Below are 20508 nucleotides of genomic sequence, written 5' to 3'. Positions count from 1 at the left end.
GACATCCTTCGTAAGATATGTTTTTAAACTGAAGAGAAAATGCTTGCCATATTCATAATTGACTTTCAAAGGTTGTGCATCCAACCAAACTCAACAGTATTTTGGAACAGTTCATCTGTCATTGTAATATGGCTAATAATAACACAATAAACTGCCCAATCTTTGTTCTGTGTGTTAGACTGGTGGGAAAAACACACTTCTGCTTATTGCGTTTACAAATAATATTTCTGTTTCTACAGTAGATTGAATAAGTCATATTCAAACCAATAATTTTTTGTTTGTTTGTTTTTATAAAAATACAAATGGGCACACCTGTGCACACATTCTATATTAAAGGGAACAGTTGCGACAAGTTACTTGACAAACAATAAAACAGCCTACAGTTAATGAAATAAACTATTACCTGATGGAAGTCAGGTATATTGTATATTATTATTAACTATATTGAATAGGTGCTGCTATTTTATTAAATCAATAAGATTGCAACAGTGCTACCCACTTTTTCAGTGGCTTTGGTTCTTCAAGTATATATATATATATATATATATATATATATATATATATATATATATATAAACAAGACTAGACTCTGCACTTCTTTAGTACAAGACAGCTTTAATGAAGTAACCCATTAAGCACTGCAAATTACTAAAATATTAAAACAATGGACAAGTAAAACTACTCATTAAAAAGATTTTGATTACAATCAACATATTTTCATGTGAGTCAGTGGATGAAATAAAGTTCTTCAGGTATGATTTGCTCAATGTTAATACAAGTTTTAAAACACAATTATTTAAAAGTAAGTTGTAATAATGCAAGCTCAACAAAAGCATCCAGTAACAACCTTGCTCACCACAGGTTTGTCTTCAAAGGTCTATCATTAATTCAACTCCTCCACAGAGAAAATGAATGGGACACATACGAAACCCAACTGCTGAAATGTTGAATTATACAAGTCATATTTCACACCCTTTTGGAAAACTTGCAACCTTAAATTCGTTCTTTAAAGCACCTCTAATATAAGTTATTTCATTATGAATATGCGCATACTACCATGATAGTTTCATTTTTAAGATGTCAAATTAAAAATGGCCTAAAAGTGTTAAAGCCACATCTTGAGATCCCATGAATTCTCTTTCACACCGTTGTGCTACCTCTAGCTCCCTAAAACAAGTTCAACCTGAAACCAGCCTATTTAAGATAACCAGTAAACTAATCATTCAGGCAACCAATCAACAAGTTTGGCATTTTCATATGTTATATGATAGTGAGTTGCCAGTGTATATCCAATGTGAAATCCTGAAGCAAAGCTACTGTAGTTGAGAAGCATTGTGCAGGACAACAGAGCATGGAGAATAAGAAGCCATGCAGAGAGTAGGAAAATAACAGAAAACGCAAGACACCACTACAGAAAAAGTGAAGAACTCTGCTCTCCATGAGTCCTTCTCGTCCTCTCGCCTGTCAATCAAATACCTCCATTGTGCTCTCTGACAGCTAGATGACAATAATACACAATCCCAATGGCCTCGCACTATCTCTTTTCTCTCGCACACACAACACACAGCAATTTCAAATTCCTTTTTTCTGCATTTGTTTTCTGCATTACAATCTCAGATGACCCCCTAACTGTGCTTCAGGGAAGGTGTGTGTGACTGTTTTGGGCGAAGGAAAGCAAGGTGCCTGAATTGAGCGGATTGTTCCACAAGTACAAATGTAAGATGCCTGTAAAAGTTTTGTGGACTAGACACGAAATTTTAATTATTGCTGCAGTGGCTATTTGAGCACATCTAAGTGTTTGCTTATTTGCTCAACATCTCTGCAGTACAGAGAGATGAAGTCAAGCCTGCAACATCTGTTACCCTATGTGCCCTCTTGCACGGAGAAACCCACTCGATACCTCTCAAAGCACTAGAGATCAGATGCTATGGGGGTTTGTTGGTAAAATGCAGTGTGGCTGTTTCCGTGTGGACTATGATTGCGATGTTCAATAAATTTGTTTCGTATACGTGGCTACATTACAGTTGGAATAATGCTAACTTCATTTCCGTATGGTGTAAATCAAATACAAGTTTTGATTGTTATTCTGAAACTGTTGTGTTATTCAGTAAGAAATTAGAGATTTCTTACTGAATAACACAACCGATTAAAACGAAGAGATTAAAACGAAATTAGAGATGTAATGACCTAACTTCCTGCAAAGAGACATATGAATATGCAAGAAAATTAAACTCGTGTGCTCAGGGTGTTTGATTTCACAGGGAAGACAGGAGTATGATCTTCCTTCTGGTCACTGAACACCGGCTTGTTTGATTCTCAAAATCTCAGATGTGTTAAAAACATACAAACTCCAAATCAAGAAAAATACAGCAAAAATATTTGTAAAGCATTTCCCTCATGGTCCAACATCAAGCACCTGCATTCCAGACACAATGTCTTCAACAAATTCATAAACACAGCTCTCATTTAAAAGAGTAATGGCTTCAGCCGGTTTGGTCAGTAATGAGGTTGATTACCTTCTCAAAACCTGCTGGCTTGTTCCCTTTATCTGTGTCCCTTTCCCTCTTCTTCTCCTCCTTTTTCTTCTCTCTCTCCTTCTGTGTCAGAATGAGGAAAAGAAAATGTGAAAAACCACATTAAAGAGTTTGCACACACAAGACACACACATCACACATACACAAAAAAGAAATTGAAGAAGAAAAAAAAAGGTGAAGTCAGCTACAAGTCTGAGGTGTATTTAGGGCACAAGACACTTATAATTTTGTCTCGAGACCTGCACTCTGATAGCTTAAATATAGCTACCACAAATAAACACATATATATCAAACAGTCCCTAAATCACCACACGTTGTTCGAGAGGTTTTCAAGAAAAATCACAAACTTCAGCTTGTTCAGCTGTCAGACACGACTGGAACTTCAAACGGGACTGGCTTCTATGGTCAGATGAAACTAGAAAAAGCTTTTTGGCAGCAAACCCACTCTCCTTTTCTCTCACTGCGCATCAATTGCTACTGCAAAAAACGCTGAGCGAGAGGTCAGTTCAGGTGTGGGAGCGAGGGATCAGAGTGGGTTTTCTGCAGTCGTGGTGGTGTGTTTGACTAGCACTATGATTACCAGCAGACGGAACAAATGGAGAACAGGCCTGGAGGAGAGGTGCGGATTGGCCATTTGGAGCTCTTTATGGGCACATTGATTATTCTATTTCCCCTCTGCATGCGGACAGAGCTGTGCTATCGATCCTTTCCACAGCAGAGCACAGAGGCAACAGACTCTACACATCCACTCAAACACATCCACAGCACTTTCAACAATAAATGTGAAGCCGTCAGGGCGATTTCTATAGGTTCTCTCGCCTTGCTCTTTGTTTGGTTTAAATCAACATTCTTACAGGCCGTTTAATAATCTGTTGCCAAAACTGTCAATAGTCAGTCAGTTCTGATTGGTGCAATTACAGCCACTTTACACACTTCATTTTACATAGATTAGGTCTGTCCCAATTTGCATACTACTTTGTAAGTGATGTTAAAAAAAGTGCATTTGTTATATGTAGTTAGACAGTACTGTGATAAACTACCACTTCATAAAATTGCAACTTGTTAGTGCATAATAGAGGGGTGAACCTTTTTTTTCCAGCTTAAAGCTAAATAGTAAAGTACACTAGCATTTCGATAGCTTCAGCCAGTGACTAAAGACCAGAATACCAATTTTGATTGCATTAAGTCTTAAAAATGTGTTATTTCTTCATATTTCGTTTTTTTTTTAATGGATACATAGGCTACTTCAGAATGTAGCAGCAAGCCGGTACGCAATTTGGCATATTTTTAACACAGTATCTTTTGAAATGCAATCATTCTAAACTAGCATACCATTTAGGAAGGAAAGTATGCAAATTGGGATGCATCCTCGAGAATGCAGAGCACAAGCACAGCACCACGATCAGTGAACCGCACAGATGAGCACGGCACAGAGAAGCACATCGCTACAGTACCTCCAGTTTGCTTTTCTCAGCTGCTTGCGAAGATGGAGATGATACTGAAGGCAAAGCAGCATCAGAGGACTTCTGCAGGGGCAGAGGAGAGAGAGAGGACGAGAGGCAGTAAGCAATTGAAATAGAATGAGAGGGAAGACATAAAAGTAGAGGAAAAAGAGTGGAAGAAGAGAAATCAGAATTAATAGGCTGTAGCGATCACTATAGAGTGACTAATTATTAAGCCTGTGGGAAACTGGGAAAAGCAACATTTATATTCCCGATACATTCACACACATCTGGAAACTGCAAAAACAACCTTATTCATCAGTATTACTGCCAATTTTTAAGCAAAAAATATAAAACTTTGTTAGAACAAATTCACATGTGAAGCAAAATCAGTTGAGATATTAAGACACGTCTTCAGAGAATATTTATTGAGAATGAAGTTTGTTTGTTAGCCCATTAAGCATTATTTTCTCCTGTAAACCTCAGTAAAATGTATGACTAAAAAGCTAAACATTTTCTTGCCAGAGGAGTTATGTTTGGAAATAACTAGTTTTACTTTTCAAGTGAATATATCCTGTTATAAGGATGCTTAAATATTTTAACAGGGAAACAAGACAATAATTAGTTGCAAAAACATACAAATCTGGAAGAAGGCCCATGTAACTTGGTGTAGTTGCTCTTATCAGCAGTCACATCTTTCACCAAGGACACATTTGGTGGGTAAAAATAGCCCAGACTTTTCCAGATGTTCCAGAAGACTCCACAAATGTAAGAAGTGAGACCATCTGCCTAATCTGTACTCCGAGTTTGTCAATCTCCATAGCCAAGGCTGCCTCAAATCAACAGAATTAGCTTAAAGGTGTAGACACTGCAAATAACAGCATCAATCAGATGGCGATGTTTGAAAAGCTTGCCCGTACAATATATGTTCACATATGCGTATATAAAAGCTCAGCAAAGTTCAATAATATCGATTCCTATTTTCAGTTCAAAACACCTTAAGTGGTTCAATTACTGCTTGCATAAAAGACTGCACAAAGGTTATAAAAAAACACTTTTTTTATTTTGAAAAGCTATTGTTATTTGAACAGGGATATGAAACATTTAAAATCCCATATTGCTGCTGTTTAGTTATCAAAGCAAAAAAGAACAAAAAGGCATAGCAGTTGATGTTCAACAAGGTGTGTGAGAACTGCAAGCTAACCAGTGATGCCTTTTGACTCATAATTAAGTCTTGTTTTGAGTCCACTTTAGTGTTATATCGATTGCAACAGTGGCTTCAGAGTGCAATCCTGAAGACAGAATGCTGAAGACAAAGGCTGAAAATACAGTTCCTCTCTAATCGGGCTCTTCCTTCTAATTACACCTCCTATGATTAATGTGTTCAGTGAAATACCAAAATAACACTCTATTGGTTAAGGAAAAAACTTCATATGTGCTTTCAGCATGAATATTATTGGCTCTGGGCCAGATAAACGGCTCGCCTCATTGACAGAGTCCCACAAAGCCTCTTTCTCTTTGGGCAGGAGAGAGAGGAACAAAGGTCATGGATGTGTCAGGGCCAAGTTTTTACTCCATTTCTGCATCATCACATAAGTGACAGCACAAACCCTATCATACAGAGAGAGAGAGAGAGAGAAAACAACTGACGGACAGAGGGAAAGGATGAAGGTGAAGTGGAACATATGGAGGAATAGAGAAAAAAGCAGCATGGGTAAGTTAGTAAAAGGAATAGACAGGGTTAAGCTCAAATAACAGCATTTTGTTGCATAATGTTGATTACAAACATTTAATTTGACTTGACCATGTCACTGGTACTTTCTTGTCTATGTTCGAATTTTTTTATATGTAAAGATTATTTATGAGAAATCGTTTAAATAAAACATTAAAAAAATTTAATGCCAGAATTTACAGTTACAATGAACTATTAAGTCAACCAAAGCATTAATCACCTACTCAAGAAAATAAGTGACCGGTTTAGCTGTCAAAAAAATAATTGTTAGATTTTTGACTAGATAAAAAAAATAAAAATACTGATAGATTAGAAATAGAAACAGCTAACAGACAGGGAGTACTGATTTCATGAGGTCTTTCAAATGTGTTATTACTTCACTTTTAGGTTTTGTAGTTTTATTTCCTCTCTGTCTGTTTGTTTTTAAAAATATAGTAGAGATAATACAAACATAATATAATTTGAAGTGCATTTATTCTCATAGTTCTCTATTCTATCCTGGGTTACAGTGAGGCACTGACACTGAATGGGGCCAATCCTTAAATGTTCAAATTGTCCGTTTTTCAAGCATAGTCACATGATGTAGAGTTGGGCGATGTCTACCAAACTGTCCACAGTGAAACATCACGATGGACGATGACATCGGGGGGCTCGCTAGATGGCCATCTGCCAAAACATTCAAAACAATTATATCATTACAAACCTAACATTCTCATTTTCCATTAGATATTTTCATTTTCATCTTGATTTTTCCATGCTATGTAGCAGCTGACCACTAAAGGCCCGGGTATACTTCACTTTCTACATTCAGTTCATGGCAAACATGATATCGGCTCAACATTGTGATGTTTGTCAGCCACTGGCGATGGACGATGCCAAACCCTAACATGATGTTAACATAATGACGATGTCATGCCATAATTCCTAGAACGTCTGCAAAAATAATGATTTATACAGCTTTACATATCAAATAATACACGCTTAATAGAAAAAACCATGCTTTAATAAAACAAGAAGCTTCCAGAACTTCCATTGTAGGTGCCTAACAGTAACATTGTTTTTTTATTTTTCTGGTATTCAACACAAGTCACAAATGCTGTCAGTTGAGCTTAATTTATATTAAACCCAGAATATTCCTTTGGAGCAGGTGACAGTGGAGAGAGAGTTTTCAGGAAGAGGAACGGACAAGAAGTCCACAGAGCTCAAGCTGTACAAGTAGGTCCATTATAGCCTGAGTTACCACAGAACTGTCCAGACCGGTTCATTACCTGCTGATGGATCTCCCTCATAATCTGCTTTTATTGGGTTAGCATCAGCACTATGCTTCACAGCAGCATGAGCCCATATTCATTAGAGAGCCACTAAATAATACCACACAGTACTCCTACTCTTTCCTCCCAATCCCTTTAATACTACCGTGCCCGTCTGGGGAAATAAGTCCAGAACGGAAAGCAGCAGGAGATGAAGAGAGGTGGTCAATAAGCAGAGACAGCAATCAGCCCGGAGTGTGAAGGGAGAACCGATCTCCATCTTAATGCAGCTGAAAGCGTGAAGACTCCCATACTCTCAAAGAAGAAACAGCATCAGTGTGAGGTCCAAAGGTCTCCAGCTTTCTAGCTGAGAAGTAATAGAAGGAGCAGACAACTAAATGCCCCAAAATGCAGTGCAAACGGCCAAGCGGGCCAGGTCACTTGGGGCTGAGTGAGGCTTAGATGACTGCAGTGTGAAAAGAGACACTGGCTGTGGAAGGCTGAAGCTATAATTAGTTACGCTCCGATATCTCATTCACACATTCACACTCATAGACAGTTCTATGGCACAGTTTTCTTTAAAAAACAAACAAAAACAAATCTAGTTACATACACCATAGCAGAACTGAGCCTGTGATGTTCATGTTCCTTTCGTCTTTTATATATTCCATTCTTGGTATTAAAAACGGTCCACTGAGATCCTTCATTTTGCACATTTTCCATGGTTCATAAACTTTGATCAAAATAATGAAAGAAAAAAAAACCTTTGGAAATGGTGAAAAAAACATGTTTTGAAAACAAGGAAGTGGAGAACGCTTAATATCCTGGGACATTTATTTTCTGAGGTTCTGCTTCGCTGTTGGATTCACACACACACACACACACACACACACTCATTTAAATGGTGCGAATCAGCAGGGAGGGAACATGACTACAGCATGCTGACTGGCGATAAGGCTTTCAATAAGACATTTATTCTCCATCCACTGCCACAGAAGAACACACAGAACTTTCATTACTGCCACGAGACGGGAAGACAAGGAGCAGGAAAGAGAGGGAGCTGGAGCTTGTTTTAGTAATTGAAGCAAGGAAAGGCTGCAATATTGCATTTCTCTCCACCTGGGCTGGAAACAGGCAACTATTGATTTCTTTTCTTTTCTCTTTTTATTTTTGGCCCATCTGCCCATCAGATGCCTCCATTCTAGGCTTAGAGTCAATGTCAGGGTCACATGATTAGAGTTCAGCATCTCTGCGGCAAGTTGTGTCACCAGAAAGTGATCAAACCTGGTACCACAGCTGAGACAGGTACTACCACTCAAAAAAAATGTAAATACATAGTTTGAGGTCAGAAAATGTTAAGGATACATTAGATCAATTGTGACAGTACAGACAATGTTAAAAAAGATTTCCATTTCAAATAAAACTTACTATTCATCAAAGAACCCTGGAGAAAAAATAAAAAATAAATATATATATATATATATATATATATATATATATAAGGGCCGGGACTCGATTAAAAAAATTAATCTAATTAATTAGAGGCTTTGTAATTAATTAATCGAAATTAATCGCATTTTAATCGCATATAAATATTTGACCTGAGAACAGTGAGAAGTAATTTTATTTCACATGGATTTATTGTATAACATTGAATAATGACTGAATACATAAGCTTAAGCAACAAAATAGTTTATTTTTGTTCAACCGAGTCTAGCAGACCAGTGCAATTTTTGCCATTAAGTGTAGCAATAGCATATTTAAAAACAATTTAGAAATAGTACATTTCAGAAATTCAGGTAGCTTATAGGGTGCTGGAACCTTCTGTAAAGTGTTTTTTAAGTAAAACACAATACTGTCAATTACATTCAGAACATTGGAAACCCTGACTATTAGAAAACATCTCTCTGTTGCTTCAGAGGCCATAACATACTAAGTCCAACTCTCAATAACCTTGGCCAAAACAATAAAGAGTTCAACATAAACTGCCAGCTGCACCAACAAAATAATACATAGTTCAACATAAAGTGTAAAGTCCACGCTAGCTGCTATATGTTTTGCATTGAGGTGATACTTGAGGCTTGATGTGCTGCTGCGGTGATATGCGAACGCTAGTTGGTGCTCCAGTATAATCGGTCCGCCGAAACGCGTCCAGTGAGAAACGTTCCGCGGTGCAAAGATAAGTTATAAAAAATGCGGGAAATTTTTTTCTGTAATTAATTAATCTTAAAGTCCCGGCCCTAATATATATATATATATATATATATATATATATATATATATATATATATATATATATATATTGTGGCGAGTGGGGTGGGGCCGAGGGACGTGGGAACAAGGAGTGAGGCCGGCGGAATGATTGGGAAATCAGCGACACCTGCGCCCCACCGCCGGTCTCGAGTCCCACGTAGGAGATGGAAGGATATAAAACTGGAGCAAAGACAGTGAAGGACGAGAGAGGACCAGGCCTGGGTTTTATTTTATGTTTTGCTTTTTATTTATGCGCATCAGTCGTCCGTGAGGGGCTGGTGCGCTGTTTTGTGTTTATTTGGAATTATTAAAATGTTACTTTGATTGTCCGCTGGTTCCTGCCTCCTTCTTCCCGTAGTTATGGAGATTATATTATTACACACATATACATATATACATATATATATATATATATAGCTTAATATGTGTGTGTGTGTGTGTGTGTGAGCCTACCACTTGATGCTTCTGCAGCAAAAGCATTTGAGTTATTTTAGTTGTGTTCATATAGTATTATAGTACCAACTCCAATTTTTGGATTAGCTTTTATTTCATATATTTTCAGTTTTCTTTTTGATTTTAGTAATTTGTATGTGCTTTTCAGTTAACAGACCCCTCCATAAACTAAGCAAAATGCCTTAAACTGATAATGAATTTTTTTAAATAATTTATTTGCATTTAAAAGCCGCTGGATAAGGACGACCTGGAATCATAGTCTTTCTTCAGGCAATGCCTCACTGTTACAGTGCAGCAACACAACACACCATAATTTGCATTTTTATTAAATTGTTTTTTTTTGACACAGACCAATGCTGCTCTTATATATGTCTAGTTTGTCACTCTTCAGTCAACAGCTCACCACGATCACATTGACCTCTGCTGAAATCTGATTGGCTGTCTTCTGCAGGCAGGGGCTTTAATTGGCTGGCTCAGGAAGGCCTGTCAGAGAAAGGCAGAGCTCTGCTTGGGTAAGCCTTAAGTAGAGAGAGAAATGTAATTGGACAGGGCAGCTTTGCAGAGTTTGATCGAAAACCTTTCACAGTGCAACCATGTTTCAGTCACTACTGATCCAAAGCAATCAGAAAATGTCGAAATGAGGCTGTTTGTTTAGTCTGCTTAAGATCCTCAAGCAGTCTCATGATCCTAAGACTTGCACAGCACTCTAAGGATGGTCAATTACTACTCCTTGTGGCGTTTCTAAAGATTTGGTCAACATAAACATTAAACAGAGAGGAAGTCCCAGAAAGTCATTTAACATAAGTAAGAGTGTATTAATTGGCTGCTGGCTCCTGTCAATCAATTTCCAATGCGTAAAGCACAGCTGCAATTCACCAGGCTGTTCAATGTGAATTTGAGGCCTCAGTGATCAGAACAACTGGCCGCCAAAACAGGCCTTCCACACATAAAATAGACAGTAAACTAAAGCAAACACTAGAGCTAGGTATTTCCAACTGGCTCACGATACAGCGTTATGATTCAATATACTGCAATGCATCACAAAATCAAAACTAAAGGCATGATCTGCAACCAGATCTGAAAGATTAGTTTCAATCTTGTTTGCACAGATTGCTTTACTTCAGTCCAGTACAATACAATGTATCGTACATACATGTATGTATGTATGCATGTATATGTGTGTATATATATATATATATATATATAGAGAGAGAGAGAGAGAGAGAGAGAGAGCTTGCTAGCAGGTTTACTTAAACTATAGGATATGATATGAATTCAAATATGAATAAAGAAATTGTGGTAGAGAGATCTATATAATCAGTGCATTCTGTGAGAAAGAATCACAGTATATATGTTAGATATATTACTGTATTGGCACAGACTTGGTACACACCGGATTAGAAGTGATGTAACTGTTCAGAAATTATAGATGGTGTGATCACAAACCTGGGAAATACTGCTGTGCCACACACACACAAACAAAATAATGCTTGATAGCAAACAGTGGATGAGTGCATGCTGATACTCACAACGGTTCCATTGACATTGTTTTTATCGTAGTACTTCTTCCTCTCGTACTTGTCCCTGATGAAGAACTCCACAGCTCTGAAACATTGCTCAGGAAAATTGAAATATTGATGGCTTACGACTAACACAAATTATATATATATAAAAAAAAAAATCACAGCATTTAAACAAGCATGGCATGCATTCACTAATTAACCTGAGAGGTTGTTAAGAGACATGGAGAAGCTTGATGATGACTGCTAACTACCTGTCTATACATTTTTAAAACCCATGAAATGGCTTGACTTTATGTGCTATATGACAAGTTTTGATAGCATATAGATCAAATTATGCCACACATCCATGACAACAAAGCACACAGACCAAAAGCCACCAAACTTTTTTTTTTTTTAAAGGGGTCTTTAAATTTTATCTTATTTTTTAAAAGTTGATCCAAGGCCCAGTTTGAAACTTAGCATTCTGCATCTTGAAAGAAAATAAATAATGAAACCAGGATCTCACAAAGATGGCCCAAATCCTCCCAAGCCTGTTTTTTCTTCTTCTCACAGGAAGCACATGTGCACAGAGTGGGGCCACAGACAAATCAAAACACATGCTCTCTGAATCTCACTCCCTGTTAACAGTGTGAATTTACACAGCGACAGTAAGATGCCAAGGACCGGTTAACACAGCTTTATTGGATTTATACTCTCATGAATCCCTGATCACAATACAATAATGCATCTGATGAAATATGGATCAGGGTGAGGAAGCAGGTGGCAGGAAGACAAAGAACGCAAGAGAAAGAAAGAGAAAAGACAGGGACGTGTGAAAAAATCCTTGTAGCATCCTCAGTACAAAAGATCAGCGGTTCTCAAACTGGTGGTCCGGGAAGAATATCAAGTGATCCATGGAGGACCAATTTTAAACAATATAACTAAATATAATACATTACAATTCAGAAGTTTGGGGTTGGTATGTTTTTATAATGTTTCGGAAAGAAGCATGGTACCAAAGCTGCATTTATTACAATTTAAAATAACTTTAAATGTAAAATAATAGATTTTAAAATGTCTTTTATTCATATGATTGCAGCAAAGCTGAATTTTCCAGTCTTCTGCATCACATGATCCTTTAGAAATCATTCTAATATGTAGATTTATTTTTTAATTATTATTCTTTGATTAATATAGTTTAATTTATTTGGATTTTATGATGTTATAAAAGATTTGTCTTCTGTAATCCATTTAATACATCCTTACTGAATAAAAGTATTAATATCTTAAAAAAATAAAAATAAAAATGATGAAATAGTTCCATTTACATTCATAGCCGTTAAAGCACCTATTTTCATTGTATTGCGAGACACTTGAGAGTTTTCAGTTCTGCTGTGCTCCGTCTACTGTTTCTGAACGCACAAACATATGTAAATCAGGCCAGTCCTGCTCCCGGAGATATACCTTCTTGCAAAGTTCAGCTCAAACCCTAATCAAACACACCTGAACCAGCTAATTAAAAATCCTCAGGAACACTTAATTATGCAGGGCTTCTTTAAGACGATCAGTTGTGTAGAGCTTCAGGCACCTCGACAAGACGATTTTGAAAATGTGGAGTTTTGCACATTCCTAAACTTAAAATGGAAAAGATGCTTTGTTGCATCACACCGAGTTAGGACGTGATGCAAAACTTACAGAGAGCAGCCAGGAAGAAAGATTATGCATAAAAAGCAGCACTGGCATCAACAAGAGAAAGTTAAATGAGTTAATACAGTACATAAAAAAAGAGATTCAAAAATATGAGAAAAACATAAGAACACCAAATGAAGGTGCCTTTGCCGTTCACTATGAGCAACAGAAAAGAGAAAGAATGATTTGACATTTATAAAACTTTTCCATTAGAGAGATCACGAGAGGGAAGCAGTGATAAGTGGAAAATGAGAGAGAGTGAAAGACCCCCACACTGGTGCACAAAAGATCCGCATTTCCATCTGAAGAAAGCCCACCTGTGATAAAGCGAATTCCATCAAAGCCGGTTTGTGGAGGAAGCTCACCTCTGCTGTCCAGATTAATCCATTTTGACAGTTAAGAATATTGTACCTCGTCGGTCAGCATACAAATGAAGCCTTTTCCATATCCACACCAAATGCGGGAGCGCTGATAACAGGCCGCGGATGCCAGGGAAATTAAATTAGGGTTTCTGAAGGCGCCAATGAGGAGAATATGGAATTATCCAGGCCGCCAAACACACCCAATTAGACTGATGTGTGAAATGGGACGGAGGAGGATACCCGAGGCAAGAGGGATGAAAAACATGAACTGACTTCCTGTTAGGCCTCAGCGGTGAGGTAGTTCCTGTTCAGCTCTGCTGTGTGTGAAGGTGCTGAAAACAGCAGCTGTTTTCTCTAAATCTCTGCAGCCATGAGGTGTGAAGACGCACAGGCTTCTGTCTGCCACGTTCACCAACATTACACCAGGAATTTCCAACTGCTTTTTTATTTTGTATACAAAGCTCACGATGGAACTACAAGTACAACAGTTTGAGTTGTTGTGACAGAACTGACAAATGAAATGTATAAGTCACTAATTTATTTGGATCTTCCTCAAAGTATTGCGCAATTTTTAAAAACACTACCCAACATATTTTTTTAGAAGTTAGTTACTTTAATAGTCTTCAATCCCCTGCAGACGACCAAGAATGGATCTGTACCACACACTAACCTCAGCCTCTAAGTAGAAAGTTGATGATGATTTTGACTTGAGGAATAACTAGCGAAGGCCATCAAAGCATAATGTAATGACAATTTACAAATGAAAATACAGGTAGACTCAAGGATACTGGTCAGTTTGCGGCCGTCTGAAGTTTTCTGGGAGATGAGCTTCATACAGATGTCTTGCTTTGGTGTTGCCCATGTTCTGCACACTCTAAACAGAGAAAGACAGACAAAACAAAAAGAGATTACAGGTGAAAAAGAGGAACAACACAAACCATCCATTTATTCCCAAGTCCATCCTAAAGGAGAAAATGCAAGAACCTAAATAAGTAAATAAATAAAATTATTTAAAAAAAAAATGTTAACACACATCAGAGCTCAAGTACCCCAAAAATCACACATTTTATTTTAAGCAACACATTAAATGTTAGAAACAAATATTTTGATATATTTTGTATTATAAATGTAATATTGTGTAAAATATTATAAAAAATATGTTGTATTATAGTTTTCTTTACAAAAATATTGTGAATGTTTTATTTCAGCTGGAAACTGACAATCAATTCACAAACACACTTTCACAGTTTTGTCAACATGTCCCAAACTCAACTAGTGTACAAGTCCACTATTAAAATTACAGAAACTCAAAACTTACAGCACAAACTCTTTATACGATCAATACAAAAAATCATCAAGTTCAATTAATGTAGAAGCAGGTATTTTAATAAGTATAATCTCTGAAACCGATGCATCTTTGTACAATGTTTCCCCTCACATAATTTAAAATGCATAAATGATGACCTTATTGAAAAATATTAAGTATATATTATGCTGCTACGCATTCATTATAGACCCCTAAAAAGAGTTCTATTGATCTCTCTTTCTCTCTCAATGTCGAATTACTGCAATGACCTCTAAATAAAGAGCGACCTCATTCATTCTTTGAGGTGGTGGAATTTGATTGGTTGCTGTGTGCACAATCACTGGGGCAACAGGAGTGATGGTGCAAAATATCTGTACCGTGATTCATGCCACACATCACAGTTTCTAACTTCCCAATAAAGCTAGTGGTAAAATGCATGACCTTTTAACCTGAAACAGATTTAAAATAATAATAATAATAATTAATAAAAAAAAAACTTTTGTTGCAAGCTCAGTTGTCTGTGTGAGTTTATTGCCTTGATTCTTAATCAAAAGTGGAGGCTATTTCGAACAAATTACGCACATTTGCATTATCATTTCAATGCCACGTACATCAAAGTCTGTAAGAGACAAATTAATATAAGGATGGATCAGACTGAAGGAAGAGAAGATGCTGAACAGACAAGTAATTACCCATCAAGAATTAATTATCCATCCAAAACGTCAATTAATATGTAAAGTGGAGATCATTCGCCGTCATCTCTCCTAACTCTGTTTAATGTGGTAAGTGAAATTTGATGTACTGTAAACCGTTTTTTCATGCCTTTCTAAATACGGATTCACCCCCTAAACCCTGATATTTGAAGGGTTTGCAATTTGGATAAAAAACATTAATTTGGCAAAAACATGCAAAGAGAAATCAGCAATTGTATCTCTACATTTTTATATTATGTTATTTGGAATGGAAATGTTAGTCTATATTTAAATAAAAGTAAAAAAAAAAAAAATTAAGTAATAATATAGCTAATATAATATAATTTATAATATTATATATATTTAATAAATCGCACTACAACTTATAATGTTATGAGGTCTAAACTCACTGGTAAAATATTTATCTTAGTTTTAGCGTGTTTTAATTTCCTATTCATACTATACATTTATAATATCAGTCTTTCTGTAAAATTAATCATTGGTCTCGACGGGAATTTCGATATATTTCAAAGACAAAAATAAATGTACACTGCAATTCAAAAGTTTGGGGTCATTTTTTTCCAGCTAAATTAATTATTACATTCAACAATGATACATTATATTAAAGTTAAATTAATTGACAATAATTAAGTGTCAGAGTAAATTATTTATAATGTTACAAAAGATTTCTATTTCAAATACATCCTGGTTTCTGCCTGAAAAAAACAACAACAAACAAGCAAACAAAAAAGAACAATAAATAAAAAGTTAGTAATAAGATATTTCCTGAGCAGCAAATCAGCATATTACAATTATTTCTGAATAATATATAATATAAGACTGAAATAACCATTTACAATATTATTGTTTTACTGTATTTGTTTTGTTAAAATAAAAGAAGCTTCGTTAAGTAAAAGAAACTTTTTTCGAAAACATTAAGACATTCTTCCAACTTTTTGAACAGTAGCGCATGTGATGAACAAATGTGAGACACTATGAAAGAGCAGTACTGCTGAATGAGTGTTGGGTCATCAACACGCCCCCAAACATCCTGCTGAGCCCCAGAAGAAAGTGAAAGGCAACAAACATAGTAAAAAAGTAACACAAAAACACACATACTTGTATCTGCTCGGGGGTCCATTGATCCAGGTTGACTGATTTGACACGTGATATATGCACTCCCAGATTCCGGTGTATTCCAGCACAGCGGATACAAACAAACACACCAAGATTCCAAGAGGCCCATCGAGGTCCTGCGGTGAAAGAGAGAGAAAAAGAGACAGATTTTAGACCTGCAGTAAAGCACTTCCCATTATCTGAAACCGATAACGCAATCATAACAGGCAGTGACAGAACAGTGGTTTAAAATATATCTTCTGAGTCGCGGAGCCCCTGTTCTGACAATTTGTGCTACCTGCTCAGATTGTGCTACCTCCCATTGAAAAGACAGGTAGCACAAATCGATAGTAAAATATCTTACCTATCAGATTGTGCTACCAGCATCTTATTCATGTGGTTTGGGGATTTTTTTAATGTCCATACCTACCCCTACCTAAACATACCCATCCATACCTACCCTTACCCTGAACATACCCTTAAAACAATGCAAATATATTTTTCGTGTAGGTAGCATATTTCGTCGGTACGCCGCCTCAAGCTCCATCATGTAATTCTGCATTGCCATGGCTTCGAATAAACCAAATTGTGCTGTGATGCTGAAAACCAATATCTAAGCGATGGAATTTTGCACTCGTAATAATAAAATTCAATCCGGATGAAGCGCCGGATGAATGCAGCAGGTAGCCCACCTGACTCAACAGTCGATAGCCGCAGGAAACCAAATAAAACAGTGAAACTACATTGTGAGACTCCTGATCTCATCAACCACTGAAAAAAAGGGAGAAGAAAAATGTGAATTGTGCTACAATACAGACCGCATGTGATTATCTTAAGCCTGGTGTGCAATATTAAGCTCTCAGAAGTGACTGTAATAGTACGGGGGTGGATGATAGTGATCTGACTTCAGACGCTAACAAAAACAGAGATGGAGGTAGTGTATATTTCAGTGAAAAGTTGCACATGGAAGTGAATGTATTGGGGGGTGTGGGCGAACTGGAGTGGCCCTGACAGCTCTCGGCTGGACGGTTGGCATTGGTTAGGGCACTGCTCCTGACGCGCTATAAATCACAGGGTCCGCCCTCTTTGACTTTATGTACACCTGTCAGCCATCTTAGGACACTTCCAATACACTACCTCTGTCTCACGCTCTCTCGCAGCATGGAGCCATATCCGTGGTTGCAGGGGGGCATGGGGTGGGGGGTGTAGGTTGGTTGGGGGTCTGTATTCTGCCTGCAGGACGCCTGGCATGGGTTTGCATGCTCATCAGGCAGCAGTAGAGTAAACCACTGACCCTGGTAGCGCCACCCACACAGCTCCTGAATAGAAGAATCGTGCACAATAACGCACATACACTACAAGTACAGCTATTAGCATCACAAACAATACCGCACTGTTTCTTCACTTTTAAGCATGTTCATAATTTATCTTGCATGATTGCCCAGGGGATTAATGGCTATCTTGCTTCTGTTCTGTGCTCAGATGACAAAAGAGGATGGGCGATGCGTGAACAAGCTGATAAGATTCCCCCAACGCGCTGGAAAAATTTTGGCGAAAACTGCGGTAATTAGAGATGGTGGGTTTCCAGTCTCTTATCTCTCGCCCACCCCAAACTACCATCCGGCTGGCTGCACAGGCTCCGTCTGCCACCCTCCCAGATTTATTAGCCCAATAAAAGGCTGCAAGATTGTGTCTCACACCGCTGCACCAGGAGCTGCATAACTCACCCACAATTAAAGAGGGTTAATTTGTCATTGACTGCCCCTGCAGAGGGGAAGTGCTGGAAGAACTCTATCCACACCCTCCCAGCTGGACTGAAATGCTGCAGTGGGGACTGGATATGCTTATTTCAGGGTTCCCACACCTTCTGACTAATACATTTCCATAATTTATCTATGACTTAAAGGGTTCCTCTTATAAATACTTGAATAGAAAACTCACTCACTAAGAATATTTTCACTAAAGAATCAAGATTATCTAAAACAAATTATATGAACGCATTTAAGATTGATTTCTATAGGGCCTTTAGCACCGCTTTATTTGCAGAACTAAATGTACAGTACTAAAGTACTGGGGCGATTTTGCGCAAACTATTTCCCAGTACCATTTAGAGGGTTGGATTCACACCGACAGTGTGTACTAGGACGTGACGTAAGCCAGTCGACAGTGATGTCATTTGTGCGCGGCGTTCAACAACGTTAACAGAGAACAACGTTGACAACAGGAGGATGGAAGATGCTGTTATCGGAGCTGTGTTTTTGTTGTGTCTTACATGTTTCACAATAATGGACATGGAATGTCGACGTATGCGTAAAGTGACTGAAAGAACGGAAAGGAGGACTAAGAATCTTCAGCGACAACTGGCAGTTGCAACAAGTGCCTGCACTTCAGCGTCCGCATATTTATCGCTGTTCATCATACTTGAGAAATAAGTTGTCACAATATTTACAGTGTGTTTACACAGCGTTTTAAATCATGGCGGGTGAAGGCATTTTCGAACGCATCTGGCCAATGTCTACTTACACCACGGGTAGTACCAATTGTGCAGTTTAGACCCTGCTCCGGAGTAGGAGCTAATTTGGTTCTCGACAAAGACAGTCCAATACTAAAATCACACCTAGTTCCAGCGGTGTGAAAACGCCCAAAAGTGGGTAGTTCCACAATTAGTTCTGGTACTATGAAAGAGTACCGGAGGAGTGATAGGCCTGTATGTATTTCCCTGACTTGTGTTTGGTTTACCTGAGACACAGGAGTGGGTAGCATAACCAAATTTTAGCCATTTTGTAGCAATTTTATATCATGGTAAAATTAAATAATAAAAAATATTACATACTTAGAATAATTTAATTAAAAAAAAGCCAATTTAATTCAATAATTCAACATTTTACTAATTAAACATCTCTTTGGAAGATTCAAAATAACTAATGAATGTAAAACATCTGGCACCAACAGCTGTCTGACACTGTGTACCATTTAAGTTAAAAGATTTCTAACAGTACTAAATTATAAAAGATATTATTGGATGAGCCATATTGAAAATCTAACCACTGTCTTTCTCGCAGCACTGAAGACAGACATGTCTACATAAACAGAAAGTGTCGTGATGGAGGGGAACTGGTAGAGGTTGCGAGCAAGACAGGTCATGACCTATGATCCCGTCTGAGCTTTTCCATTCTCCAAGGATGGATGACGGCCTCTAGCGTCCAAAAGGGGCAATTTCAGATTCTCAGATGTCACATGTCATCGTGGTCCACTTCCTCTCATTTTCCTCTTCCCCAGTCCATTCATTATCTCCACAGCTGGTCGCAGCAGATGTAGAGCGATGCGAGCGAGCCCCTCATTCACCGTTCACTGGCTAATAATTCACCAATCATTCAACTCAATGAAACTGCAAATGGATGCTGTAAACAAGTCCATGGTAAAAGGATGCAAAAGAGAAAGTGCTGTATAAAAATTCCACAGAAAGGCTGAGGCGCACTATATTTAGACCTGCGGAGAACAAGCAAAGGATGCTTTCAGCAGCTGGGTAGTGAGATAACATATTTTTGGGAAAGCCTACAAACACAGAGCACCCTGGGTGCGCGAGGCAGCCCTCCCCTGAAAACTCAATTAAAAGGCAGTCTAAATAAATTATTCAGTGTCTAAACATCCAGTGCAGGGCTCGCTGGGACTTTGTGCATGTAGGTACAGCGGGAGATTAACAGTTGCCTCTGTGGTCCCCAGGTCTCTACCTACTTCACTGAGGAGTCAGCCTAGAGTTATAAGCCTGTAGCTCATTTGCCTGCATTGAACGAACATAAACAATGGGACACGGCTGATATAAGATGTGCCAAACACATACACACACGTCATTTGTGCCATTGTAGCACCTGTCTCGCTGAAAATTGAGTGGCTACATCATTTCGTCAAAGTCACCTTCAAGGCTACAGGAGAGCATTTGTCAAAATAAACAATAGTCCCTTCTGCCCTCCATCTTTCAGTTCTGGGGGAGTGGGTAACTGTGTCGATGAGAGCCCCTCACTTTACTTCCTTTCTAATCCCTCTCTGCCAAAGAGGGTGGAGAGAGAGAGAGGAGGAGGACAGAGGGAGAAAGAAAGGGATAAGAAGAAAAAACAGGAGAAGAGAGCGCCACTGTACTTCACTCAGAAACCTCAAAGAACTGGAGGACCCTCCAGCT

The 20508-nt window shown here is 38.0% G+C and overlaps 1 protein-coding gene across 9 annotated transcripts in view; it reads right to left on the bottom strand.

The window, feature by feature from the left end:
• smap1 (small ArfGAP 1) overlaps positions 1 to 20508 on the bottom strand; it is an 86382-nt gene that overhangs the window by 52251 nt on the left and 13623 nt on the right. Inside the window, exons 2-6 of one of the 9 annotated variants that reach the window (XM_052612974.1) lie at positions 16335 to 16468; positions 14006 to 14091; positions 11194 to 11269; positions 3989 to 4060; positions 2517 to 2594 (exon numbers count right to left, since the gene is read on the bottom strand). In XM_052612974.1, the coding sequence (XP_052468934.1) occupies positions 2517 to 2594; positions 3989 to 4060; positions 11194 to 11269; positions 14006 to 14091; positions 16335 to 16468 (446 nt within the window). Of the gene's footprint in view, positions 1 to 2516; positions 2598 to 3988; positions 4061 to 11193; positions 11270 to 14005; positions 14092 to 16334; positions 16469 to 20508 lie in introns of all 9 variants that reach the window. The other 8 variants (XM_052612975.1, XM_052612976.1, XM_052612973.1 and 5 more) reach the window with 8 other exon arrangements.

The sequence above is a fragment of the Carassius gibelio genome, chromosome A13 (genome assembly GCF_023724105.1).
Source record: "Carassius gibelio isolate Cgi1373 ecotype wild population from Czech Republic chromosome A13, carGib1.2-hapl.c, whole genome shotgun sequence".
NCBI classification, from domain to species: domain Eukaryota; kingdom Metazoa; phylum Chordata; class Actinopteri; order Cypriniformes; family Cyprinidae; genus Carassius; species Carassius gibelio.
This window is presented reverse-complemented; position numbering and strand designations above follow the sequence as displayed.